The 26,576-nt window shown below is 60.4% G+C and overlaps 1 protein-coding gene across 2 annotated transcripts in view; it reads right to left on the bottom strand.

Annotated features, from left to right (window-relative positions):
* DPP6 (dipeptidyl peptidase like 6) overlaps positions 1-26,576 on the bottom strand; it is a gene marked incomplete at both ends in the record, with an annotated part of 400,205 nt that overhangs the window by 329,369 nt on the left and 44,260 nt on the right. The window contains one exon of one of the 2 annotated variants that reach the window (XM_084230874.1): positions 17,931-17,981. The exons of the other annotated variant lie outside the window; for it this stretch is intronic. Coding sequence (XP_084087000.1) covers positions 17,931-17,981 — 51 coding nt within the window. Of the gene's footprint in view, positions 1-17,930; positions 17,982-26,576 lie in introns of those variants that run through there. 2 annotated transcript variants of the gene reach the window in all.

Genomic DNA, 26,576 nt, shown 5'->3' with positions numbered 1-26,576 from the left:
GCGTCAGGGCCAGCGAGGCCCTCCGGGCAGCTCCAGGCTCCCCCCTCGGACGCAGCTCCCAGATGGCAGCGGTGGGCGGGCACGGTCAGGTGCGGGGGCGGGGGCGGGCGCTGCTGGACTCTGTCTGGTCGAGAGGGACAGGCCAGCTCTCAGCGACCCCCAGGCGCGAGTCCTGTCTCTGCTATTCAGACTATGGACAAGCTGTTTCCTGGCCTCACGCGCAGCCACTCCCCGTCCAGGCCGTCCATCGCCTCCACCTCCAGCTGGTAACTCTCAGGTAGGGAAATGGTGACACGGTGCTGCCAGGAACCCTCCGGAACCGATGGCCAAGACTTCCTCGTCGTCCGGGCCAGCCCTCGGGTCCCGGGGCCTCCACGGCAGCAGCCACAGCGCCCCCAGCAGCTTCCAGGCGCTTCTGGGGCCAAGGGCGGAGACCTGAGCGGCCGAGACCCGAGTCTCGTGGCGGAGAATGTGCAGCTGCAGGATTCCGGGACCAGGCGGTGTCCAGGGAAGGCCGCCGGACGCGCTGGGTCCCGTCCACCCTGCTGCTCCGGACAGCGAGCAGTGGGCATGGAGGTCCCCGAAGAACTTCCACGGAAGTTCTAGCAGCGACGGTCCTGCTAACCAGCCCTGGCACGCAGGCGGGAGAGAGGGGTGAGCACGGGAAGCCGCAACCGCCTCAGCCTCAGGGACAAGTCGGTGTCCCGGAGACCGAGTCAAGGAAGAGTGTCAAGACCTGGGAGGGACCGAGTGGTCACTGCCACCCTCGTGTGAAGGGACGACTCCCAGACACAGAAGAGCTCCCCAAGAGGCGCGGTCATCCTGGACGGGCCTCTCAGCCCCTGGTCACGGCCCACACAGCGACAGGGTCAGCAGCCCCCGGGGCGCGGGCAAGCTGGACTGAGGGACTCCGGGCTTTCCCGCCGCTGCCAGGGCCACTGTCTGAAGTCAGGAGAGGGAAAGTGAGCCTGATGCCACGAGCAGCTCAGCGTTCCCCTCTGCGAAACAGCTCCCCAAAGTTGAATCTTCTCCTCCTTGAGAAAAGCGAGAGGACAGGCCCGGGGGAAATCGTGAGCTTCAGAAATTTCCACATGAGGAAGATTGCCCTTATTTTAATCCTCGTCTTTTTCCGTTTTCAAGTTCACCCTATTATTTTCAACAACCCACTTCTCTACCTTCACTGCTTTCTTACAAAGGGCACTGCAGGAAACGCTGCAATTTTTAGTTCTCTAAATCCTTCTAAGCACCACATTCAAAGTGCTATTTTGGCCACCGGAATGGAATAGGAAAGCGAATTTGGAGCCGGGCTGGGAGGACTCTGCTCTCTGCAGACGCTCCTTCAGCTCAGGGGTCAGCAGCCTCCTGAGGGGCTCACGCCCACCCCGGCCCAGCCTGTTGCCCGCCCGGCCTCCGCGTGGGCACCTGTTTGCTCAGGCTCTTGTGTCCATGGACGACTGGGTGGTGATTCAGTTGCGATCAGCACGGTTTCAAGCCCCCAAGGCTCTCTGAAAGTTGTGGCGCTAGCTGCTCTGGCCTGATCGTGCCGGGGGCACGACGTGACTGAGCTGAGGTGCCAGCTGCGCGGTCCACCTTGCACGGGTATTCGTTTCTGCCAGACTTGCAGGGGCTGCTCACAGGGCGACACCCTGGGTGCTACCGGGGGTGCTACCAAATACTGAAAAGGACGCGGTGAGTTGGTTAAATGCATACACTGCAGAGTTCCGAGAAGGATCTCAGAGCAGGCCAGCGCGGGGGACGCAGGGCCTGGCCTGGCGGCCCCTGCATGTGTCCATGCACGTGGTGCTGCTGAGAACACCAGGCCTCGCAGAGCCTCACCAAAGAGCAGAGGGTGAGGCACGGAGGTGCCCCAACACCGGGCGTGAAAACACAAGCCAACTGTTGGCTCCAAACTTCAGCGCCACGGATGTGCCTCTGCGTTCTGTGCACACAGCAGGGGCCTCCTCGGGCTGCAGGTCTGCGAATCTGCGCGTCGCAGTGTCCCCCGGCAAACAAGGATGGACACAGCTGCCTCCGTCTGCACTTCCCATGAGTAATCCCGCGGCCTGCCCCCCTACCTCGCTTCAGATTCACTCCCAATTTGCTTCCTTGCCTCGCAGTTACTTTTCACGGCAAACGTGATCATGATAGAGAAAAAGACACCCCCAGAGCTTCCTAGTCAGGTCCTATCTGAACAGCCCAGCCCCACGCGACTCCCTCCCGACCATACCCAGGAGACCCCGCTCTGCTCTGGGGCAGGCACCGCGGGTGGACACAGCAGGAGACACACCCAGCAGGGCGGCCATCCTGGGCCGGGGCCTCTCACCCTGGGGCGGCGTGGCCACCCTGGGGCGGGGCAGCCTGGCCTTCCAGCCAAGAAGTAACTAACATGGTTCCAAGGGAGCACTGGGCGCCGGCTAGCAAGTGGGGGGTCACGATGTTGGGGCAGGAGGTGGGGGTGGGGAACGATCCCAGTGGAGGGTGGAGAGGAAGCACATCCCAGGAAGAGGGACCCGCATCTAGAGGAAGAAAGTTCCAGGTGCAGGGAGCTAAGGAAGCTGCCGGCTCCCAGGACCCAGCGGGCAGCGGCCCCAGGAGAGAGTGGGGGGCAGGGGCAGGCAGGCTGATGTCCACCAGGAGGCCAGGCCAGAGTACGGCCCCACCTCGCAAGCTGAGACACGATCAAGCGACATGACTGAGCTGTGTCTACAGAAAAATCTCTAGGAGGCAGAAAAACAATGATGCGAGTCGGTGCAAAGTGGAGGCAGAGAGGCCTTGGGGAGGCCGAGGGAAGGCCACCTCCGCTGGGGTGGGAGGGGATGCCGGCGTGGCCCGGGAGGAAGTCTTGGGGTGGGGGAGGCGCGCAGTACAGTCGAAGCCTGAGCTGCTTGCTGGTGGGGAGACGGGCTGGGGGTGAGGAAGGTAAGGAGGGAGTCACGTCCTTGCTCCAACACCAGGGTGAAGGAGGCGCCTCATCCACGGGATCAAAAACCCCAGGAAGGGGGGACTCCGCGGGGTGGGGGGGGGAAGGTTAACTCCCCTTCCTAAAACCAGTCCCAGGTGCATTAACACAACAAAAACGTAATGCATTTCCTGATGCTTTTCACCCACACAGGTGTAATCCTCTCGCTTAAAGTAAATTCCCCAGTAGGACCCCCGAGATTTCCAGCGGCCAGAACCCACCCTACAACGACCCTGCAGAGAGCGCGGCTTCGTGTTGGTCTGAAACAGGCTGAACTCACGAGGAGAACGCGGGGTTCTCAGAAGGAGCCGCGGCTACGGGGTCTCGCTCTGATAAGCTCCATCCCTTTGCCACGACTGAAGTCAAAATCGCGTCTGATGATCCTCACCCACTACGGACACTCTGCTATCAGCACCTCCCTGCACACGCGGACAAGTTGGGGTCTAAACCTACCAGACGCTGGACCTGTCCCGTCCCCAGGGCACCCCCCCCCCCCCCCCGCTGCCCGACGCCCGCAGGACAGGTGGCCCGGACGCTTCTCTTCAGAGCCCATAACTACACCCTCCGTTTTTCTTATTAAGTCGGTCGTTTCATCCTCTACCTGACAAATATTCCTTCACAACGTGTGTGGCCAGAAAGATGGACTCCTAGACTGGAAACTTCCTCAGCCCCTGCATGGGCTAGGGCTTGCTGTGGGCTGTGAACTCGCATTCTCGGCTCACGCGCCACTGTGCCACTGCAGGGAACCCCGAGGCGGGCGGGGTCCCCGGGTCTGAGGGGTCCCCAGGGCACCGCAGCCCAGACTGAGCAGACATCCTGCTGCGGCTGGGGTGAGACGCCACGACGCCCTCTGCCCCGCAGCGTCCCATGCCGCCCTCCAAGCCTCTCAGCGCGCCCGTGGCTCCCGAGGGGTCGGCTTTTCTCCCAGCGCCAGGGCCCCAAGCTGCCTTCTGAGCCCAATTTTTGGGGTGCGCCTGGGAGGGGCCCAGCCTCTCTCCGGGTGTCTGCGGCTCCGCTGGCTGCTGTGAGGCTGCCCCCTGGGATGACCCCGCTTGGAAGGACAAATACGGAGCAAAAGTAAGAGGCTCAGCTCTCGCGGCTGAAATGGGGGCAGCGATTCCCTCTTCTCCCCTCTGAAGGGCGCTGGCCTCCAGACGCTCCGTCACACTCTTCCTCTCTCGGAAGCGCGAGCTCTGCAGGCTCGCGGGCCTCCCGACGCCTCGACCAGGCCGGGGCGCCCTCTGTGTAGGGAGGGCCCCGGCCCCGGGAGGGCGAAGTCCCACATGATGCCTTCGTGCTCCAAGATGCAGAACCCCCGTCTGAAAGCTCGGCGGTCGCCCGTCCTCCGGCAGGGCCCCCACGAGCCACAGAAGGCCGCCCCGGGCCCGCGCGGGCCGGCGTGCGAGGACGCGGTGCTGGTGTCGGGAGGGGCGGGACGTCCTGAACAAACTCCACAAATAGGTTTTCTGGGCCCACCTCACCCCAGACCAGAGAGATCCCAGACACCGGGACGGCAAACCCCATGACGTGGCCACCACCGAGCGGAGGATGCAGGGACAGGGTTGGGGGGCTGGGAGCAAGCGGCCAGGGTTGGCGTAACCCGACTGCGGGCCTTGGGGGCCGCTGGTGTCTCCCGGCTCTCAGCGTCTGCTGGGCCCCCGCTCAGCGGGACTGGGGGACGCAGCTGGAGGGCGCAGTCACCGGGTTCTCTCTCCCTCCCGAGTGACTCCTCTCCTCACTCCCCTGCCGGGAGACCAGCCCTTCACTGCCCTTTCTGCCTGTGCTGCGGGCGGGGCTCACTCTAAGTCCCTTTTACGCGCGGGCGAGGACCCGCATCAGGCCACCCCATTTCCCGCGGGGGGTGCTCTGGAACTTCGTGAGCCCGCTGCTTGGGAACCCGGCCCAGCTCCTCACGGGCCCGGGGGCGGCCACGCGGAGGACGGGGTGACACCTCTCCCTCTTCGCCATTCTGGGGGCTCCCGCGTGCGCGACCTGCTCTGCTTGAGCACCTCGGATAAAATGCTTCTTTCTCAGCGACCCTCGTGGGGACACTTCCGCTCGGGGGACAGGAATTACATTTCCCACAAACGGCGCTGCCCTAAAGATGGTCCGGGCGTTTCTGGAAGGCGCGCGCTGGCGTCCCTGCAGCGTCCACCGGCCACGCGGGTGCCCCGGCCTCCTCCGTCCCAACACCGAGGCGCTCGGGGGAAGGGAGGGCAGAGGGGGGCGGGGGCCTTCGGGGAGCCCCCTCCCCGAGTCAGCACTAGAAGCGTGAGCCGGGACGCCCCCCAGGTCTCGGGGGCAGGGCCCTCTGGTGGGGTGGGGGCAGGAAGTCGCCGAGTCCGCTGCTTGGACTCTGCGGCTGGCTGGAGCAAAAGCTCCTGGGTGGGCCGCTCGCCCACAGCAGTAGCCGGGGCTAACTCGACCCCCCCAAACAATGAAGGAAGTCCATGGTGGGTGGGGTGACAAGCTTCCGCACACACACTGGGTGAAACCTCACCATTCCTGCAATTCGGGGATCAGGCATTTGGGAGCCACCCACTGAGCCTGCCAGTCTCTCTCCACCTCTCCGAGCGCCCCTGGCCTCTCTGGGAAGCAGCCGTAACAGCGGGGGCCGCAAGAGGCTCTTCCTGATCCGACCCGGAGGCCAAGCCCATCTTTCCAAAGGGCCAACCCCACGGCCCTCCGGGGGCCCGACCGGGAGCCTGAGGTTATCTCCATGGACAGGATGGTCCTCAGGATGGCCACCGGCCCGCCCAGCTGCCCGCCCCCCACCCGCCTCCTTGCAGCGGCCCTTCTCCCACAGACCCGACCCTCAGAGGCTCCCATCGCCCTCCACCCGCCTGCCCGCTCCCCCCAGCCCTCGACGCTGCATCAATCCATTTTCAAGAACTAATCTCCATGAAAGATTCCACTTCTCCTGTATTTGCTGGGTGGTCCTGAAGCATTTCTAAGTGCTGAGAATATTCTGGATCCCACAGCAGCTTTGGGAATGCATTAACTGTCATTAGCATTGTTAATGTAACAGGGAATTTTAAAAATTTGCATAAAGAGTATCTTAACATTCTCTCCTTTCTGTGCGCGGGAAGAGGCAGGCTTTGTGGTGGGTTCCATAACAGAGTCTTATCTGCAGTAATTAACATTTCCTAGATGTCTAAAAAAGGGAATCATTTTAAATAATCATGGCCAAAAATAAACGTTAGAGAACTGTGGGAAAATACCCACTTCTGCCTTATAACAAAATAAAAAGTGAAAGTCATCTCTTTGACCCAAACTTCACCCGTTTTCACACTCCACCATGAATCGAATTTGAAATGCAATTGCTACTAAGAAGGTAACATCACTGGGGGGGTTTACGGGTGCCGGGCAGGCGCCCCAGGATGTGAGCTTTGGCATGAGGATTATTTCAAGCCGAAATCAGTCGAGGCCGAAAGGTTCAAGAAGAGCTCGCCAGGCCCCCACGAGGGGCTGGTGGCCCATGCCGGGGCAGAAGCTGCAGGACAAGCCTCCCGGACATGCCACTTGGCCAAGTGGATTAGTTGGAATTGAGGGCAGTCGCGGCCCTGCAGGCTTAACAGAGGCTTCACCACTGCTTAAGTGCCCAGGAGCATGAGAACTGGGGGTCCTGCCCAGAATCGGGGTTGCTCCAGAAACAGCCTCTCTGCAGGAGTCCAATCCCTATGGCAGGAGGGGATCTAAGCCCCAAGCAGCTGGTCTCCCTCTGAGCCCCCTCCCCTGACCTGGTGCCCCCCCAAAGCACCCCCTAGAAGCCAGGCCTGGCTCAGGCCTCCTGGTCTCTGGCATCTGCCTCGTTGGGTCACCTTCCTGATGTAAGTAAACTCGGCTTTTCCTCCTGAGAACCTTGCTGGTGTCGCTCTGATGATGCAACCAGCCCAAGCAGAACCCCAGGGCTGGGGGATGTTCCCCTCCCCCCAGCAAAGCCGGCGCCCCAGATGGCTACAGCAGCGAGGAGGCGAGGGCAGGGTCCCCGGCGCAGCGGTCACAGCTCCTCCGGCCCTGTCCTGCGGCCGCCAAAGCCCAGGCCCAAGTGACCCTCCCTCCTGCTCCTCCTCCCTCCTTCCCAGCCCGGCCCCCGCCCGCTGTCCACACGGACACACGCGTGGCCCCATTTGGCCTGGCGCGCCTCGGAATCCTCAAGCCTTTGTATGGTGTGGAATTGGGGGGGGGTGTCTAGTTCATCTTGATGTTAATGTGAACATTTGGCAGTCAGAGGACCCCAGAGGGAAGGGACAGCTGTCCCTTGACAGTGTCCTAAGTCACAGACCCGCGGGCCACCCACGCGCTGAAAAGGAGGAGGAACAAGTCCTGTCTCCTTGTGGGGGGGCAACTAGAGAGTAGAAATAAGAGGCTTCATTCTCCCAGTTGAAAGTAAGGGGGGTACACCACCCCCTTTTCCTTTGGAAAGTCTTTATAGATTCTATTTTTTAAATTATTTCATTTTTATTGTCTTTTCTGACAGTACCAATGTACGATGGACGGGCATTAAGAGAGCAAACAGCTGCCCCTTCACCAACGCTGGTCTGAGAACTGGGGAGTGACCGTCTGGAGGTCCAGGGCCCCCTGTCCGGCCCGCCCTGCCGCCCCCACCCACCTGCGAGGTCTTGCGGTCCAAGGCCCTGGTGCTGCTGCTGCTGCTGTCCAGGCCGCGCACCCGAGGCCGCCCGCTCCGAGCCCACGCCAGACGGGGGGCCGGGACCTCGACCAGCCTCAGGGCGTCAAGCCCGTCTCGTGTCCAAGGTGGGCTACGTCCGAGGGTCTGCGGTTCTATGAGGGAAGGGGGCAAAGTCCAGCTTCCTCAGCCCTGCACACCCCCACACACTCACACTCACACACACTGACTCACACTGTTACATACTCACACTCATTCACTGACACACACATTCACACACTCGCACACTCAGACCTATACACTGACACAAACACACTCACACACACACCCCCACGCACACTCACGAGCACAGCCTGCGTGGCCCCCTGACCGGGCGCTCGCGGGCCTGGCCAGGACAGCGTGTTTCCCGGGAGCGGCCGCGGCCGAGATCACATTAGATCAAACGCGCGTGTGTATAAAGCAGCTGCTCGCAAGGGTCTTGGAAAAGTTTAATGATATTCAAAACCCGAGGCTGAGGCGGAAGCTTCTCGAGTGAGCCTGCACATCGCGCGGTGTGCGCCCCTGGCCTGGCCAAGCGCACCCCCCACCCGCCTCCCCCAGGAGCCGGTGGCCAGAGGGCGAGGCCCCGCCACCCAGGCTTACTAACCCAGTGTGAGCTTCCAGGGGAAACACGGGCGGGGGGCAAGCGAGGAGACCAGCACTTTCGGGGGATCATTCACTGCAGCTGAGGGGGTGGGAGCAGCGAGGTCGGAGGGGACTGACCGCCTGGAGGTTCGGCTCCCGAGCTCTGGCTTCTGGGCTCCTGGCAAACGCAGGAGGCACTTCACACACTAACAACACACTTTTGGCTTAAGGCAAATTGGAAGCCTGGGGGGGTGGGGGGAGCAGCCGCTGCTGGGGGGCCTTTCCGCCCCGCCCGCCGGCCCTCTGGGCAGCTCCGGGTCTGAGCTCCAGCGGAAGCCCAGGGTCTTGTTTCTCTCCACCTCCCTTCTTACGTAACAGCAGGTCATCAGGAGATTTCAGAGTCAGCTATTGTTTTTCTCACATTTTATTGATTTTCCGATCACTTGGACACGACAGCGTTTCCGGGACCCTCCCTGCGGCCCGTGCACACGCCTCGCCCGCCCCCGGGCTCCCCTGCCCGCCCGCCCCTGCTCTTCCCCAGCTCCTCTGTGTATTTTCCACCGTCTGAGAATTATTTTTGCTGTGCAAAAAGCCAACTATTCAGAAAGCACAAAACTGCTCTCTGAGCGTGAGGAGAGCTGAGTCAAACGCTCATTCACAGAGCCACGCCTGAGCAATCACCACTCCCAGCAGAAGCTGCAGACCCGAGGCCGGGTAGCTCCAAGGCCCTGGGGGCGGGGGGCAGCTCTCGAACCCCACCACGGAGCTCCCTCCCCCAGCACCGCGGCTGTTGAAAGCCTCTGACGCCCACGGGGGAGGCAGCGCTGCCCTCCTGAGGTGGCGACCTCAGCACTGCCCATCCTGTCTCAGTGTTCTCGCCCCGCTGTCCGCGTCCCCCCGCGGCCTGGGCTGGCCTTCTCGGCAGGGCACCCATGGCTGTCGGGGACCCCGGCTCCTGCCCTCCACACTCTTCATCAGTGACTCCCCACAAAGCAGCACTTTCAAGCCCTGTGCGCCTGGGACGCGCCGCCCTTACACCCGTGGGAGCCAGCACCCACCCGCCTGCTGTGTCCACCTCTGCATCCATGCCTCCCCGGCCCGAAATGATACACAAGTTTAGCACAATCCCCATCACAATCCCAGCAGCATTACTCAAGGAAACGGAACAAAGAGTACTGACATTTATATGAAATCACGAAAGGCCTCAAGTTGCAAAAGTCACCCCGAGGAAACGGGAGAGACGGAGGAGGGGTCACGTTGCCTGACCCCAAACGTCTTCACAGAGCAACAGCAGGGAGCAGCGGGTGTGGACACCCAGGAGACACGGGGGTCGCCGAGGCACGGCAGATGCCCACAGGCAAACCCCGCACGGGCTGGCACCTGGTCTCTGAGTGAGTGTCCGTGGCCATAAAACAGGGCAGGAGCCTCTCTGATGGACGGGCCTGGACACGGCAAGGCCACAGTGAGAGAGGGGTGGAGGCCTCGCCAACTCCGCACGCAAAGATCAGACACAGATGGGTGAAAATAAACAACAAAACACATAGAAGAAAACATCGGAGATGCGTTCCAGGGTGTCAGCAGTGAAGCTATTCTTGGCGACTCAGCCCCCAAGGCAAGGGAGTTAAAAACAGAGACAAACAAATGTGATTTCCTCAAGTTGAGAGATTTCTACAAGACAGTAAGTCGACACCCCTGAATGGAAAAAACCATCACACAGTCCATGACTGAAAGGCGCTGGTGTCTGGGATACACATAAAAATGCACACACTTCACCAATAAGAAAATAAATAATCTAACGATGAGATGTGCAGCAGATGAGCGGACAATTCACCCAAGAGGAGATCCGGAAGGACACGTGGCACGTGAAAGCTGGTCCACTGTCACTTCCAGCAAGAGAGATGCCGGTGGAAACTACAGCGAGGGACCAGCTCTCGCCCGCGAGGGCGCCACATACTAAACGACCCCCAACAAGTGCCGGAGAGGGTGCGGAGGAAAGGGACCCTGGTGCACTGTCAGTGGGAATGCCCACGGGTGCAGCCACCGTGGACAGCAACCTGGACTGGCCCTAAAAACCTGAAAATGGAAATGCCGCGTTACCCAGCAATCCATTCTTGGGCATCTATCCCCAAAATATGGCACCATCAACAAAAACCCACACCATTCATAGCCACATCATTTACAATGACCAGGACATGGACACAGCCTACATGTCCAAGATCAGACAACTGGACCAAGAAGATGCAGCGTATACACACTGTGGACCCTATACAGCCATAAAAAGGGTGAAACGCAGCCATTTTCAACAAAACGGAGGGAATTTGAAAGAAATAATGTGCAGCAAAGTCAGTCAAAATGATAAAAACAAACACTGGACATTTACCTACCAGACAACTTGACAACACAAAACACAAAAACTAGTAGACCTTAATAGACGTCCTCAGGGCCCTGATGTGAAGAGGGAGGCAGGAGGAGCAGGGACAATGGCAGAAATTTCCAGAACGATCCTCCCCATCATTCAAGCTCTAGTTGTGACTGGAAAGAAGAGACTTTCTGAGCGAGTGCACAGTGGACTGGATAGCGCCTCCCTGGGAGGGCTGAGCCGCTGCCTCCCGCTGGCTTCCCCTCCAAGGCTCAGCTCTTTCACCATCAAGAGGAAACCAGAGTGTTCTGTCAACACAGCAGGTCGTTCCAACAATTTAAAGGCTCCAACAATTTAAAGGCGTGCAGTGAGGCTGCTTTCTAATGCGTAAAGGCCTGATGCAAACGAAGTTATCAATATGACCAGGTGTGAAGTGAAAGGGTGGGAGCCTTAAAATAGACGCACAATTTGCAGAATCTTAGGACAAAAAAGGGGAAAAAATAAAAAGGTTCTCACATGTACACGGCTTGCCCAGGAATTCATGTGGTCTGATAAACAAAAATTGCTGGGAAACTAGTGCTTAACCAGAAAATGCTTGGTTTTCTATTAGAAATAATTACAGTTTTTATAAAATGTGTTCATTCTAGGTCGGTGCCCGAGTATAGAAATTCCAGGCATTCCATTTGCAAGAACGCAAGGATTTGGCCTGCAGATCATTAATTCTCGTTTCTCCAAAGGACAGAATGAGGAGAGGGGACGAGCTGCCGAGCAGCGCCGAGGAGGTTGCCGGGAAGCTCGGGTGCAGCTTGAGGCTGGAGCCAGAGCCTGTGCACCTGGCCTGGCCTGAGGTGCTGCCGGCTCCCAGCAGGGGGGCTCTGAGGCCCCCCGGGAAGGTGTGCGCCAGGCAGGCAGACGCTCCGGGGCTGGCCGGCCAGGCTGCGAAGCACGGGGACTTATACACAAGGCTTGTCGGGGGCTGAGGACGAGGTGTCTCCACGCCCCATTTCGTCCCAGAATTGGAAGTTTCCAGGGGGCCCCTTGGGGTTCACGGGGTGCAGATGGTGTCAATAACACACCCCATGTCCCGGCTGTGACCCTGAAGAGGCTACTAAGGGAGGAGGATGGCGGGAAGGTCATTCCAAGGACAGGGAGGGAAGGAGCCTCCGATGACCTTGACTCCCTGAAGTCACGTCCCTGGAGGGCCCCGACACTGTCCCCGGAGCCTGACGCCACTGTTCGCGCTCGACCCAAGCCCTAGCAGGAGCGTTCCTGGAAGCAAAACGGAGCGTTGTCAGCGGGCGGGGGAAGGAGGGAGGAAAATCTTACTTTTCAAACAAGATGGTCATCAAGATCATGGGGTGAGCCCAGGCTGCTCCCCGGGCCAGGCTGCTCCCCGGGCCAGGCTGCTCCCCGGGCCAGCCCAGCCAGCTGATTTGCCGCCAGGCAGATCTGGTGTCTGGCCTGGCTGCCAGCAATTCCTTTTTACTTCCCCGGGTCAGCAACCCCCCGCGGGGGCGCCGGAGCACCCCTGGCACTGCTCTCTTATTCGTGTGGTTGTTTTATCACAGCTAAGAACGTCGAGCGAAGGAAGTGATGCTGCCGGCTCGCTCGCGACACAGCGGCAGCTGTGGGGCAGAGGGCACGCACCTGACGTCTCAGGCCAGCGTGCATTGCACACGTGAGCACAGGTGCACACACGCACACGCACTGCTCCGCCCAAGTCGCCTGGGCTTTAGGGGGGTTGCTCTGGATGGTGTGGTGACTGGCATGTTAAACCATGACATGAATTTTCTCTGCTTCTAAATTTGACAGCAGCGGCACATTGCAAGACAGACGGGCTGGGGAGGAGGTGCCGCAGGGCGTCCGTGCTGGCGCAGAAGGGGGGTCTGGGCCCTCCGGAGGTCAGCAGTGAAGGGGCAGGGAAGAGGCGGCCCAGCTAGGGGGAGGCCCCAGGAGCAGCCGCCCCTCCGCCCCTCATTCGCAGGAGCGGCCTGCACGGGCACCCCCAGGGCTGCCGCCCCCCAGGCCTTCCCTCCTGTGGCGGCTGCCGTGTCCCGTCTCCACCCCGACTTCTGCTTGCTCGTCTGTGGTAGAAGGCCAGTCCCCGTCTGGGCGGGAGGAAGTCGGAGAGAAGGACCCGCTGTCCCTCCGCAGCCTGGGCTCCCGCATGTCCAGCGAGGGCAGACGCCGGCCTCCTCGCGCCTCCCTGTCCGCTTCCTCCCAGCCCGGGGCTCCTCTCCTCCAGGCCTCTTGGGGCTGTGCCTTCCCGCCGGCCTCAAGGGCTTCGTGGAAGTGGAACCCGGCCGGCGCGGGCTTGACGACGGCGTCCACTAAAACGAACTCCCAGTGACCCGGGGGCTCCCCACCTCGGCCCACAGGAACGGCTGCTGAGGACACGCGTGCCCGCCTGCAAGGCAGAGCTCCCGGCCTGGAGCGCCGCGCTGGTGTGCAAGTGTGTGCGCGAGTGTGTGTGCGTGCACGTGGGGGGGGTGGGAGCCCCAAACTGCCCGGTGGAGTTAGGGACATTCCTCTCACGATCTAAACGTGCAACAAGGTCTGAGGCGCTGCGCCCTCAACCGGCATCTCAGCTCTGCCTGCCCTCGGGGTCGCCCGCTGCCCCAAGACTCAGCCCTCGCCAAGACCCCCCCCAGACCCTCCACCACCGCGAGGGCCCCGCCACGGCCTCCTGGGAAGCGCAGTGGAGGGGGATTCCGGTCGGTTCTGCCCACTCTGCCCCCCCGCCCAGGTCTGGGGCCCGCCCCTGGGGGTGTCTGTCTCCCAGCAGAGGCCCGAGCAGGGGGCGCGGTCAGAGACTGCCTGGCGGTGCGAACGCAAACCACAGATGGTGGCCCCTGAGGCCAGCCGGTTCAGCTCTACTGCACGCAAAGTGGCACCCCTGTGCCCGGAACACCGCTCCCACCGGCCACCCCCACTGGCCGCCCCCACCGGCCGCTCTACCGCCCGCTCCCACTGCTGCCCCCGCCGCCCGCCCCCACCGCCCGCGGCACGGCCCTGAGGAACAGAAAGACACGGACAAGGAGGCTCACAGCCGGTCTCGCCAGGGCACAGGGCACACTGGGCATCGGGCCAGCACCTGTGTCCACTTAACACCCCCCACCGCCTGTGCCGCCTGTGGGGGACGGGGCTGGGGTTGAGGAAGGCACCACCCCAGGGGGACCCAGAGAATCCCAGGTCCAAGCGAGGGGCTGGTTTGGATGATGTCGCGAGTGGCCAGGCCGTGGGCGGGGCGCAGGTCAGGAAAGGCCCCACGCGCCCCGCGCCCACGCTCCACACACAGCTCGTCCCCCCAGGCTCGCACCCCGAGGCAGCCCAGCCCGGCCCCCCTTCTGGGGTTGGGAAGCTCCTCCCACAAATCTCGGCGACTCAGTCGGTCCCAAGAGACGGGTGTGTGGGCAGACGGGCCCCTCGTTCTCCCGCACGGGCGGGACTCATCAAGAGTTCGAGAAAGTCAGGTGATGGGGCTGCTGGTTTGCGACAGAGCCCGGACGTCACACCCCGGGCGCAGGGTAACAGCCCCCAAATTGGCGGCCTCAGAAAGGCTGGGACCCCTGCAAGGAGGCAGGTCCCCCACATCCAGGGCACGGTCTCTCGCTCAGAATGAAACCAGGTTGTATTTTGTGGGGTGCCTCTCTGGCTAAGGCAGCAGTAGTGTCCCCCACTACCCTCAGAAGGAGGGAGACCTAGGCTGCACCCCTATAATCATGTCACATGGACTCCACAAGGCGGCCTGGTCCCACTCAGACCCCCACAAGTTGTCTGAAGACCCCAAAGTGCCTGCCTGCCCACCTAGACCTGCTGCGAGGAAATGCCTCTGGCTCTGAGGCGGCTCGGGAGGGGAGAGGCGGGAGGGTCTCGGCTTTGGAACGGCACAGGGTCAGCCAGCCGGTCCCCAAGCCCCTCACACCAGGCCAGTGGCCATGGGGCCCACGCGGGGGGTCAGTCCCCAGAGTCCTGAGGTCACGGCAGCACCAGCAACTGTGCCTGCAGGCACCCCGAGGCTTCCGGGTCCTCCCTGTCTCCTGTGACCCCCCACCCGACCCCGGGCACCCGGGGCTGGCCACCCTCGCTCTGCCACCACCCGCCGGGTGCCACAGCACCCTACAGGCACAGGCAGCCCCCCGACTTCTGCTTCACCAGCCTCGACTCCGGCTCCACGTGCGGCTCAGCCTCTGGGAGAAGCGGGTGTGGCCACATCGGGGTGCGGCAGGACAGTCCCCCTCAGGGAGTAACGTTTCCCACTTTGCTGAGGCCCCGGGTGCACGGGCGCAGCCGCGCTCAGCCTCCGTCCAGTCAGCACTGGGACCAACGGAGGAAGGTCGGGCTGAAGAAACATGCACGTCGGGGCTCCCTGGGGGCGCAAGGGGTTGTCTCAGTGCTGTGAGGCATCCGCAGCCGCTGCAGCTCGAGTTCCATCCCCGGCCAGGGAGCTCCCCACGGGGCGCTCGGCAGACCTCTCCTGTCCCCTGCTGCTCCCCTCAGCAGTGTGCTTCAGTCGATCCGCCTGGTCTGCTCCCCACTCTGTCTCTGGTGAACCCCCCCACCGCACCTCTGGTCTGCACCCCAGCTCTTGTGTGCACAAATAAATCTTTAAAAAAAAAAGAAAGAAACATGCAAGTCACCGCCCAAGAGTTTTCAAATGTAGATTTTATGAAAATACAGCTGCTGCGTTAAAAAAATAACTTTTTTTCCCTAAAAGAGCGGAAAAGCCTCCGTGGTTCTCAGCGCGCGGCGGCAGCGCTGCGCCGAGGCCGGGCCCCCCGGAAGCAGGCTCGACAACGAGCACGGAAGCTGCCAACCGTTTCCGCCGGTGTTATTTCGCTCACTCATGTCATCACCCCAAAATGACATTAGAAAGTGTCCCATAAATTTGCTGCCCCCGGCCGTCTGCGTCAGGCGCGCGCGAGCCCCGGAGCGGAGTGCGAGGGACGCGGGAGCCGAGGCCTCGTGGACGGCGCCTCCGGCCGCCCTGCGCAGGGGCAGCCAGCGGGCGGGCTGCCGGCCGGGTGCGCGGGGTCCTCGCCAGCACAGGGGGCGGCCAGGGCCACGTGTGTGCCTGTGGGAGAGACTGGGTCCAACGCCCGTGTGGCTGGATGTGGCGGCTCGAGGCGTGGGGCAGAGCTGAGCTCTCGTGAGCCTGAAGGCGAGTGCAGGCGCCCAGGTGTGTCTGCGTCTCCCGTCTGCAGCGTGTGGGGGCGGCAGGGGGACGTCCTGCCTGTCCGGAGCTGACAGGTGTCCAGAGAGGCCACCGACACCACGGAAGTGAGTCACCCTTCGCCTGCCTGGAGCACCAGTGAGTCCAGCCAAGTGGGGTGCAAAGGATTTGTGAGCCCCATAATCCAAGAGACCTGCGACTGCAAGAGTCTGATGAGATGGGGGATCCCAAGTCCCCGTGGAACCCTCTGGGTCGGCACCCCTGCCTGGATGCAGGCGCGCGGTTGTGCCTTGGAACACGAGGCCCCCAGGCGTCCAAGCCGGGCTGCGGCGGCGTCATCACCGACCTCGAACAGACAGGACCGTTGAAAGCGGAGCGGGTCCGTGTGACATCTTCCTCTTCGGCCGGGGAGGACCCCAAACATCCGATGGTTGCGGGGAACCCTCCAGGCTCGGGCCCACCGGCTCTGATGACCCGCGGGAGCCCCAGGAGGCCTCTCCAGGCGAGGGACACCCTCCTCAGAGTTCCAGGGAAATGTGACTTGCACTCCTTTCTTTTCTGAGCAGAGCAGGTGGCCCAGCTGGAGGGGAGCCCGTCGAGGCGGGTCATGAGGATGTGACCCGCCCGCCCGGTGAGGAGACGGTCACTGAGCAGCAGGAGGACGTGGCGGGCGACGGCCGAGCCTGTCGTGACGGGCGTGCCGAGTCAGCCTCACCTTTGCCTCCGTCCTGGGGGTGCGTTACGGCGTGAGGTGGAGAAGGGATGTCGGGTGTGGGTGGGAATTTAATCTGCAAACATCAGTCCGTGCACGTTTCTGCCCCGTTCACAGCAGAAACCACGCCGCACAGCACAGCCGCTGACGGGGGGAGGGAGACGAGGGGACAGACGTGTGTCCACGGACTAGCAACCAGGCCAGCCAGAGAAATCCCTGGCGGGGCCCTGACTGAGGGGCTTGTGCTCGAGGGGGGGGGGGCCTGTCCAGCCTGCGCCTCCTGTGCCCCCTGGGCCGCATGGCCTGGACACGGCACCTGGGCCAGAAGTCAGGCCCCACAGCCGCGCTCCCTCCTCCGGCAACAGGTGTGCTGCCCCGGGTGTGGTGACCCGCCAGGGCGCCTGCCCCGTTCAGATACACGTTTCACTTCTGGCCTCTTCTGGCTGGAGGCAAGACCTCAAAGTGGGTCACGGTCGGGGGTGTCCCCAACACCCCTGGCTCCCCACACCTGGACCCAAACCCTGGTAAACCGGCCAGACCTTGCACTTGGGAGAATTCCTGCTTCTCCCCTGTCCCTTGGAAGGCGAGGCAGGCCCTCTGCGGCCTGGCCCTCCCCAAGAGAGTGACCAGCGGGCGGTGCCAAGAGCCCCTTCAGCCCCCTCCTCCCAACCAAAGTCCAAAGGGTTAACACCCCCCCCCATAAACACGCACAGGCACACACAGTTTCTACAGAACAAGATGGCAACCGAGTCCTCGCCAGGAGGTTCAGCACCCCGACCCCCGCCAGGGCTGGGGAGCCACAAGCAGGAGCGCAGGAGGCCAGGGGCTGCCGGGGTGGGCGCCAGGGAGGCCAGCGGGTCCTCCGGTTAGCAAAGTTGCTGAGGCAGCGCTGCCCCTTGGTCGGGCCCTGCGCCTCCACCCCCAGCCAGCGGGCCGCGGCCAGGGTGGTCCCCGGAGGACGCCGGGCGGCATCAAGCTCGCTGGCACAGCCAGCCGGGCGGGTGTCCTGCCCAGACGGGGAGCAGGGCCGGCCGGGTGGGCAGCGCGGCCGCGGCGGCAGCAGCCGGAGCGGAGGCACCGGCGCTCCGCAGCGGGATCCAGCAGCTGCCGCCCCAACAGGTCTCCAGCTCCAGAACTCCAGCCCCAGGCCGGGGCGCGGCCGGCCAGGTGGTTCTTCCCAGGCTGCGGCGACCTCTCGGCACCTCCCCGCCGGCGGCAGCGCTGGGCTGGGAAGGGGGCGCGCCCCGGGGCTGCCCCGCGCCCCTTCCTGGCCACGACACCGGCCGCCAGCGCGACAAGGGACCGCGACGCCGCAAAGTTGCGCTTCCCAGAGAACCGGCGGCCCCTCCAGGGCCGGGCGCGCGTGGGGGCCGGGAGGGCGCGCCGCGCTCGGGCTCGGGGCCCGGGGCTGGGGGTCCCCGCGGCTGGGGCTGGCCGGGACCCCCGCCCCCTGTCCCCGCGCCGGGCACTCACCATCACGTTGCCCTGCATCTTGGCCGTCTTGATCACCGCCTTCTCCTTCATGGTGCCGGTCCGCGCCCGACTCCCGCCCGAGGCGCAACTTAATCCATGGTCGGGGTGGAGCGGGCGCCGGCCGCGCGGGTGGAGTTGCGGGGCGGAGAGGGGCTTCTCCGGTGCTCGCGCCCTCCCGCGGCCCCGCGCGCCCGGCGCTCACAAAGGCGCCCCACTCCCCGCGCGAGCGGAGCCGGCCTGGGGGCGGGGGCGCCGCGCCTCAAACAAAAGCCGCGCGCGGGAGCCGGAGCCGGGAGGCGGCCAGGGCAGCTCCCGCCGCGTGCGTGTCCGGGGCTCGCCGGCCACTCCGGGCGCGGGGGGGGTGCGCGGGGCGCGGGGGGGCGGGGCGCGGGGCGCGGGCCGGGCGGGGGCTGCTCGGGCCGGCGGGGCGAGGTGCCGCGGTCCGGCACTTGCCCCTGGGGGCGGGGACCCGGCGGGTGGCGGCGCCGCGCGGGTGCGCGTGTGCGCGCGCGCGTGTGTGTGCGCGTGTGCGCGTGTGTGTGTGTGTGTGTGTGTGTGTGAGCGCACACGCGCGCGCGCAGCCAGCGGGGCTCTGCCGGGAACGGGCGGGACCACAGCGCCTCCGCCGCATCCCGGTCCCGGAGCCCACACGCTGGCGACAGGCGCGCCCCCCGCGCGCCCCTGGGGGGCCGGGCCCTCCCCGGCGGGGTCCGCGGCGCTCGGGGCGGCTCCGGGCACACAGCGCGCGGGTGGGGCCGCCCCCGCCATCGCGTCCGAGCAGCCGCGGCCGCCGCTGCCGGCCGGGGAGGGAAGGGAAGGGCGAGGCCGGAGGGCCGGGCGCGGGGCGCGGGGCGCGGGGCGCAGGTCGGCGGGGGGCGGCGCGGGGCGGCGCGGGGCGGGGAGGCAGCGGCGATGGCGGCTGGCGCGGCCGCGGCGCGCGAGGGGCACGGGTTGCGCCTCCGCGCTGGCGCCCCGGCTCGGCAGCTCGGGGCGCAGGACACCCCTGGGCGCGGCCGCTCCCGCGCGACCGGCCCCCGCCCGGCACCTGGGCGCGCCCCGGAGCAGCCCCGGGCGCCTTTGTCGCTTCGGGCCACCCGCCCCGTCCCACCCCGCCCGCCCGGCGCCAGAGGGGCTGCCGGACCCGAGCCCCGGCATCCTCGGGGCCCCAGCGCCAGCCGCGACCCCCACCTCCGCCGCCAACCGCGGGGGCCGGGCCAGCGCCGGGGCTCCTGATGGCCGCCCCGACCCTGCTCGGAGGAAAGGTTCCCCAGCGCAGCGGACGAGCGTGCAGGGCGCGCGCAGAGGTGGGTCAGACGCCAGGGCCGGGCAGGGGCGCGAGCAGCGGGGCTCCCCCCAGCGCGCCCTCCGGCCGGACCCGCTGCGCCACCGGCGCGTTTTGCATCAGCCTTGAACGCACTGTCCTGTGTGCGCGCGTGTGCATGTGTGTGCATGTGCGCGTGTGCATGTGTGCGCGCGTGTGCGTGTGTGTGCACGTGTGTACCCCGGTCTGGGAGGAAGCGGGGAGAAGTTGGGAGGGGTTGGGAAGACTTTCCATTTTCCACATTCACAAAACAGCCCCCACGCGAGAATAAATAAGAGGCCAGTTTCCAGCCCACGCTCAAGCAGGAAATTCTCCAAGCGCGATCCCAGGTCAGTTCCCCCAACGCCTCACGCACAGACATTGCACAACACACGGGTTCCGTGCGCAGATTACACTGCATGTAGCACACGACACGCTGTCACACTCCACAGGCCGTCACGCGTACACACAGTGCATAGAGTGCACCCGTGTACAGCAGAGTATGTGGAGCATATCACGCGTGCGTTACACAATGCATATTATCACACATATCACAGGACGCGTATATCGCGTGTATATCGCATGTATATCATGTGTATAACATGTCAGTGCACACTCAAGCACTTGGTTTCCAGGTGTCAAATACCCGTAAACTAGTGACTGGGGATTAAGAGGTAGATTGGGGACATGCGAGCCCCTGCTGCGCGTGCAGAGTAGCTTTTAAAAGAACCAGGATTCCAAGGGACACAGAAACATCAATTCCAAAGAGCACCTGCACCCCCATGTTTATAGCAGCACTGTTGACAATAGCTAAGCTTTGGAAACAACCCAAATGCCCAAAAATAGATGCCTGGATCAAGAAGATGTGGTCCATATATACCATGGAATATTACTCAGCAGTCAAAAAAGATAAACACATGCCATTTGCAGCAACATGGATGGCGCTGGAAGGGATCATGCTCAGCGAAATAAGCCAGAAAGAAAAAGAAAAATACCGGATGGTCTCACTCATAGCAGGAATCTAGAAAACGTAAATAAGGGACCAGGAAAATGAATAACTATAAGAAAGGGAAAATCAAAATCAACAAAAATCTATGAACCAGAGACACTTTTGGGGGGGTAGGTGGAGGGAGAGGAGGGATTGGGGTCAAAATGGGGGGGTTGAAATTGTATGGGGAATATAAAAATAAAATTTATTATTAAAAAAAATAATTAATGACACTAAGAGTAAACTCAGTCTGCCGACTATGTTTCGAATTGTTAAAATAAAATAAAATAAAAAAACCGGGATTCACGGGCCGGAAGGAGCCGGGCGGGGGCCTGTCCCTCTGGCCGGCCCAGGCACCTCCTCCGTCAGAGCCCAAGGCCTCGTCTCCGGCCAGGCAGGGCGCGCCTCGGCGCTCTGCTGAGCTTCACACCAACCCCGCTGGAGAACCCTCACGCCGGCCGCCCAGCACCCGGGGCTGCTCCCCTCCCAAGCCTGCCTCTTCCAGCCCTGCGCACCACTGAGCAGGGAGGGGACGTCTTGAAAACGGGGCGAGAACATTTTCTAACCTGCCCCGTTTCACAGAAAGTGAAATCGTGTGGGTTAAGCTTGAAGTTGACCGGCCTGTGCGTAGCATGAGCGTCTCCCAGGGTCCAGGAGCCTGCCCTGGGCCCGTCCTTCCTGACCCCCCACCTGCAGAGAGGCCTGCACGAAGGGGGGGGGAGGGGCTGGGGGGAGGGGGGGAGAGAACGGGGCTCTGATGCAGGTGGTGTCCCCACACTGTGAACCCCACTCTGGGCCAGGGGCTTAGGGGGCGCTGGCACAGGGCGAGTGCCAGCCCAGGGGCGCCCGCAGAAAGGGGCAGGCAAGAGAACAAGGAACACTGCTTCAGGGACGAGGACGCCCACTCGCCACGTGGCTTCACACACGACCTTTTGGGAAACTAGAGGGAGCTGCTTGAAGAGGGGGACCCTCTCTTCCCATCCTTCCCAAGGGTTTCCTTCTCTGCGCCGCTGCGCGCGGGTGTGGAGGCAGCGAACTCCGGGTGGTCAGCAAGCGCCGGCCGTCTTTGCACTTCGCCCGCTGTCCCCCCGGGCAGGAAGAGCGAGCCCTCTCCGCATCCTCCCCAGGGCAGAGCGGACCAGCCCGCGGCTCTCGGCACCTGGGTCCCAGCGCCCTGCTCGGCGCCGCCCGTGGACACGTTTCCCGGGTGCTGCTGGTTCCAGCCTCAGGATCCCGCCCGGTGAAATCTGAACTGGCCCTTTGACACGGAGGCAGAGAGACCAGAGGACGCGCAGGCCAGGGACTGGGCAGCGGCCAGGGCTTACATCCTCGGCTTGTCTTGGGAGGCGGGATGTGACCAGATCTCCCCCGCCCGGTCCTGGGCTCTAGAGTCTGCTCGGGACGGTGTTCGGTGTCACAGCTGACATCAGGCAACCTTCACCTCAGAGCAGACTCTTCTGTTACCTGATCCGAGCTCCTTTCTTGTGACTTGTCTCTAGAAGTTTAACTTTCCCTGGGAGACTTCCATTCCCAGGAAACGCGACATGGAGATCCCCAGTTTATAAAAGTGAAGCCAAAGCAGTTACATCAGAGAAGCAGAACAGAGAGAGAGAGAGAGAGTGAGAGAGTGTGTGTGTGTGTGTGTGTGTGTGCGTGTCTGGCCAGAAGGTGGAGGCTGGGGAGCCCCAGAACTGCATCAGCAAGCTGCAGGCCCAGGAGAGCGGGAGGGGGAGGGCCCTGTCCTGTTGCCACACGGGAGGCCCAGGCAGAACTAAAGGTCTCCTCTGACTCAGCCTTTCGCTCTGTCCCGTCCTCAAGTATCCGGCTGGGAGCAAGCATTCTGCTCAGTGTCCAGACTCAATGCCCATCTCGTCCAAAATGCCCACGGCAGCAGGGCTGCATGACCACATGTCTGGGCGCTGCCCGCCCAGCCAAGCTGGCTCATAGAACACGCGGTGGGTGCCCAGGGAGGGGAGCGGAGGCCCCGGCGGGGATGGGGGGTCCTTCCCTGCAGATGCTGCGGGGCTGATGTTCTGCGCCGACTGGCCTTCCTGCTGCACTGAAATCATGCCTTCTGCCTCCTTTTATTTATCCACCAATTTTCAGAAAGCTGTCTTCTAGAGCAAATGAGCTCTGCCTGTATTTACTGTATAAAACACACAGGCATGCGGACAACAGAGGAAACGTGCAGGCGTCAGGACGACCGAGACCGGTGGACATCGCCGGCGCATCACGGCCGCCCTGGCCCTCGGGGCGCGAGCCCACGGACTTATAAGAACACAAATACAAACTAACAATATTGATGTGACTAATACAGATATGACACAGGAATGTACATGATGGGACTGCAGAGTGTCCGGGGGGGTGTCAGAGAACGCGGGAATAAATGGTGACCACAGGAGTGCTATGAGCTCAGCCGTCGGGGACAGGGAGTCAGGAGGACAGGCCCCCGGGACGTAGTGCAGGCTGCAAGGGTGGACGGACTGGCCGGGAACGCCCTGTGAGTCCTCGGGAGAGAAGAGGACAAGCCAGAGGCAGGTTTGACAGAGTGAACGCTTCCCCTGTAATGCCCGAGGGCAAAGAGACAGCAACGTGACGCGCCCCCGCTGGTTTTGAGCAGGAACAAGGATACAGGACGGGAGAAGCGTCCTTAGCGGCCACCCGTGAAAACTAGCAAGTCCAGCATCCCCTTTGCTGGCTCCTAACATGTGTCCACTGTTCCTCCGCCTTGCTTTGGCACATCCCAGAGACGGGACCTGAGTCTGTCAACTCCGTGATAGGTGACACCACGCTCGCCGTGTGGCTGCTCAACACTCCCTGCGACAGGAGCACCCGTGACAGCGACGGCTCTCGCCGATTCGCACCGCCTCCCCCACAGCTGAGCCCACGCGTTGTCCGGGCTTCCTTGTGCACCCTCGTGCTCGGACTGACAAGTGTCCAGCGCGCGTGTCCCCAACAAATGAAACCATGAGCAGAGGAGCGTGAGCCAGCATGTCTCCCCCCGACTCTCGACCAAAAACTGACGTCATACAATTTTAAATACATCTCGTTTTCAAAACCTACCTGTAGCTAGTGGCTCTAGTGATAGGAATATATGAGCGTATCCCCAAGCGTGCATATAAACAACCCTCCAAATTTGATTAGAAGGTGTTTGTCTTTGACAATGTTTTACTTGGCCAAAGTTAGCCAAGAGTCGAAGAAACCATCTCAGTTCATCTCTACCTCGAGCCAGGTTATTTCCTTGACCCACCAGGATCACAGCATTCTCAGGAATGAGATAATTCTGACCCAGGCCTTTATATAAACCGGCCACGGTATCTTCTGGTGCAGGGACTAGACTCCTAAGGCCCAGGCCACAGGTGGCCGGGGTGCTCTGCTCTCCTCACACCTGTCCTGGGTGTGTTTACCACACGCCCAATTCACAGGCAGTGGGTCAAAGGATGGAGAATCCAGATACAAGTGTGAGTCATGTCACACCTCGCCAGCACTCTAGGTCCAAGCCACGCTACTTCAACTCCTCAGCTTATACTCAGCTAGTTGTTCTTTCTTCTACTAACTACTCAGTTTAGACTTCGTGAAACACTGAAAGACTTCTTGCTGGTATTAAATGCTGTCTTAAGGACATGGAAGTATAGACTATTGGACATAGGAGTATAAGACTATTGACAGCTCTTTAATACATAGAGTATTTATATAAAGAAGCATTATAAATAAGCAAATCATTGGAAAATATAAGCAGTTGACTGCACGAGAATCCTAGCATCTTCAGGCAAAGTGAAAATCTCTATATAATGAAACTATTTTACAGAATCGGTAGAAAACAATATATATCTTAGGGTTCCTGTGGAATCTTTTAGAGACGAGAAATAGCCACTCATCGGTGGACGGAGAGTAATGAACATAGAAAATGCATTTAGGTAGAGAGGAATTTCAGTTTGCTTATAGCAAAATGTATATGTCGCAAAGACTCCCATCATGGACGGCTTCAAATTATAACCCTAGAGCATACACAGCTTGAGAAGAGACGCTTCCGCTATACACTCATGAATAGTCCCTGTTCATTTTCCCATAAGAGACGATGGTCCGCGAGAAGCCAGGAATCTGTGTATATTACTCTTTGAAAATATATAATTTAGTAGCAGGAAATACATTTTTTTAATTTAACTGCTACACGTCCACCAATAGAGCAGGGACTGTTACATAAAACACACATACAGCTCAGCCTCTAGTAAGATTATAAACGAAACTAGGGAAGCTAGGAAACCCCTAAAACCAGGTACTCCGTGAACTAGGGTTACTACCTCAGGACACAAAGAGGCCTTTACGATTCAATACAAGCAATTACGTTTTTAAAAACTCATGTAAAAGAAACAAGATTACATTGAATTCTAAGGTCAGGAGACAGCGCTCTCCTGTCCCCACCTCCCGGCTTCCCCGCCTGTCCTGGGCCCGCAGAGAAGGCCCCTTCTCAGGACCTTGGAGAGCGACTGGGCGCACCTGTTTCTTCAACCTCATTTTTAACTTTTGTTCTGTTTTTAACTTTTCCTGTTCTCTGCACTGCAGGCGCGCGGCCTTCCCTCTTCACCCGCCTCACTCGCTTCCTGCACAGGGATTCTTCTGTGCTTTTCCCTTTACCTTAAGGCAAAGGACTTTCTCAATTTTTATTTATTTTTTAAAGATTTATTTTATTTATGCATAGAAGAACTGGGGTGCAGGCCAGAGGTGGGGGCATGAGAGGATTCCCCAGAGACAGAGCAGGGAACAGAGCAGGCGGATCTACTGAAACACACTGCTGAGGGGAGCAGCGGGGAGACGGGGGGGGGGTGTCTGCTGCACCATGTGGGTCAGCAACCTGGCCGGGGATCTAACTCCTGCCACAGTGGCTGGCGATAGCTTGATAGAGCAGAGATTTTAACCCTGCGCCACCAAGGAGGCCAACTTCTCGATTTTAAACAACCAACCAAAAAACCCAAAACACAATATAGTCAGAGAAGTGCATACTCAGTGATACAGAACATACACACACAATACAGAAGGACACGCGGCCCAGCGTGAGCAGATACCTCCATGACCCGTCACAGCGTGGACACATCCAGGTAACCAGAGCCAGATTAAGGAACAGATGTCGTGGGGTCTACAGCTCTTGTCCTAAGCTGCCACGAGTCTGCTTCCTACTCTGACCGTCCTCTTGGGGGGTCCTGAACCTCCGTCGTGGGACCAGACCACGTGGATGCTTGTAGTCGCGCTACCCCACCCATCTGCGTCTGCAGCTGCACTGACGCTCGCCTAGCTGCAGTCACCCCATCGCCAGGCGGTGCCCAAGGCCTGGCTGCACCGTAACCAACCCACACTGCGGTGCAGGGACGCCGCTTGTTGCATCAGTTTGGAGTTGCTGTAGCTCACTAGTTATCCACATCCCCTTACAGGTCTTTGTTTCGTGTGTAGGACACCCCAGAGGACTGTACCCCCAGTGGTTGAATTGCCTTGCTAAAGGCTGGAGGTCAGCGATCGTAGCAGTGAAGGTTCATTGTACCAAATTACCCCAAACCAGCAGGCTACGGTTTCCCCTTTAGCTCCACCGTCTCCCTAATATCTGATATTGTCAGGTGATGTTTTGTCTTGTTTTGCTTTAAAAGTAACGCTTCTGATGAGAGTACACTGGTAACTTGTGTTCTCCACCGATTAATGATATTATAAAGGAAAACTTTCACAGATTTCTTAGTTATTTGGAACCATTTTTCGTGTGTGTGAAAGATTTGTTAATGTGCTTGTTCATTTGTTTTTATTTTTAAACATGTTTAATATTTCCAGGAATAAATATTTTGACAGTTAAAAAGTATTAAAAATATAATCGTTCATTTTCTGGCTTACATTGACATAATGTTCCCTTTCTAAAATCATACTGGGATGTTGGAAAAGTCATGACACAGTTTGTTCTTGGAAAAACATAGGAAAAAAAAAAGTCATGACTTTTCCCACAACTCAATAAATCCACTGGGGTTATTAATTTTATTTTTGTTAAAAAAACAAATTTTGATTTTTAAATTTGCATCACACATTTTTTCCTATTTAATTAACAAGAGGTTTTTTTTTTTTTGCTTTTGTAGCATTTTATTTGCTGTTCTGTTCTCTAAATTATTGAGATGTTAGGTTACAAAATTGATCATTGTTAACATCCGATGTAAAATTATTTTGACAACTAGGCCATTTAGAAAGTAATTTCCAAACATTTAGAGATAGTCAAGCTATATTTCTATATTGCTATCTAGCTTAATCTCACCATGGTTAGAGAAAAAAAAAATCAGAATTTCAATCACTATAATTGGGGGTGCAGGGCATGAGAGAAGGATTTTCTTTA

The sequence above is a fragment of the Talpa europaea genome (assembly GCF_964194135.1).
Source record: "Talpa europaea genome assembly, chromosome: 3".
NCBI classification, from domain to species: Eukaryota; Metazoa; Chordata; class Mammalia; order Eulipotyphla; family Talpidae; genus Talpa; species Talpa europaea.
The sequence above is the reverse complement of the archived record's forward strand: the minus strand, read 5'-3'. Positions and strand labels throughout refer to the sequence as shown.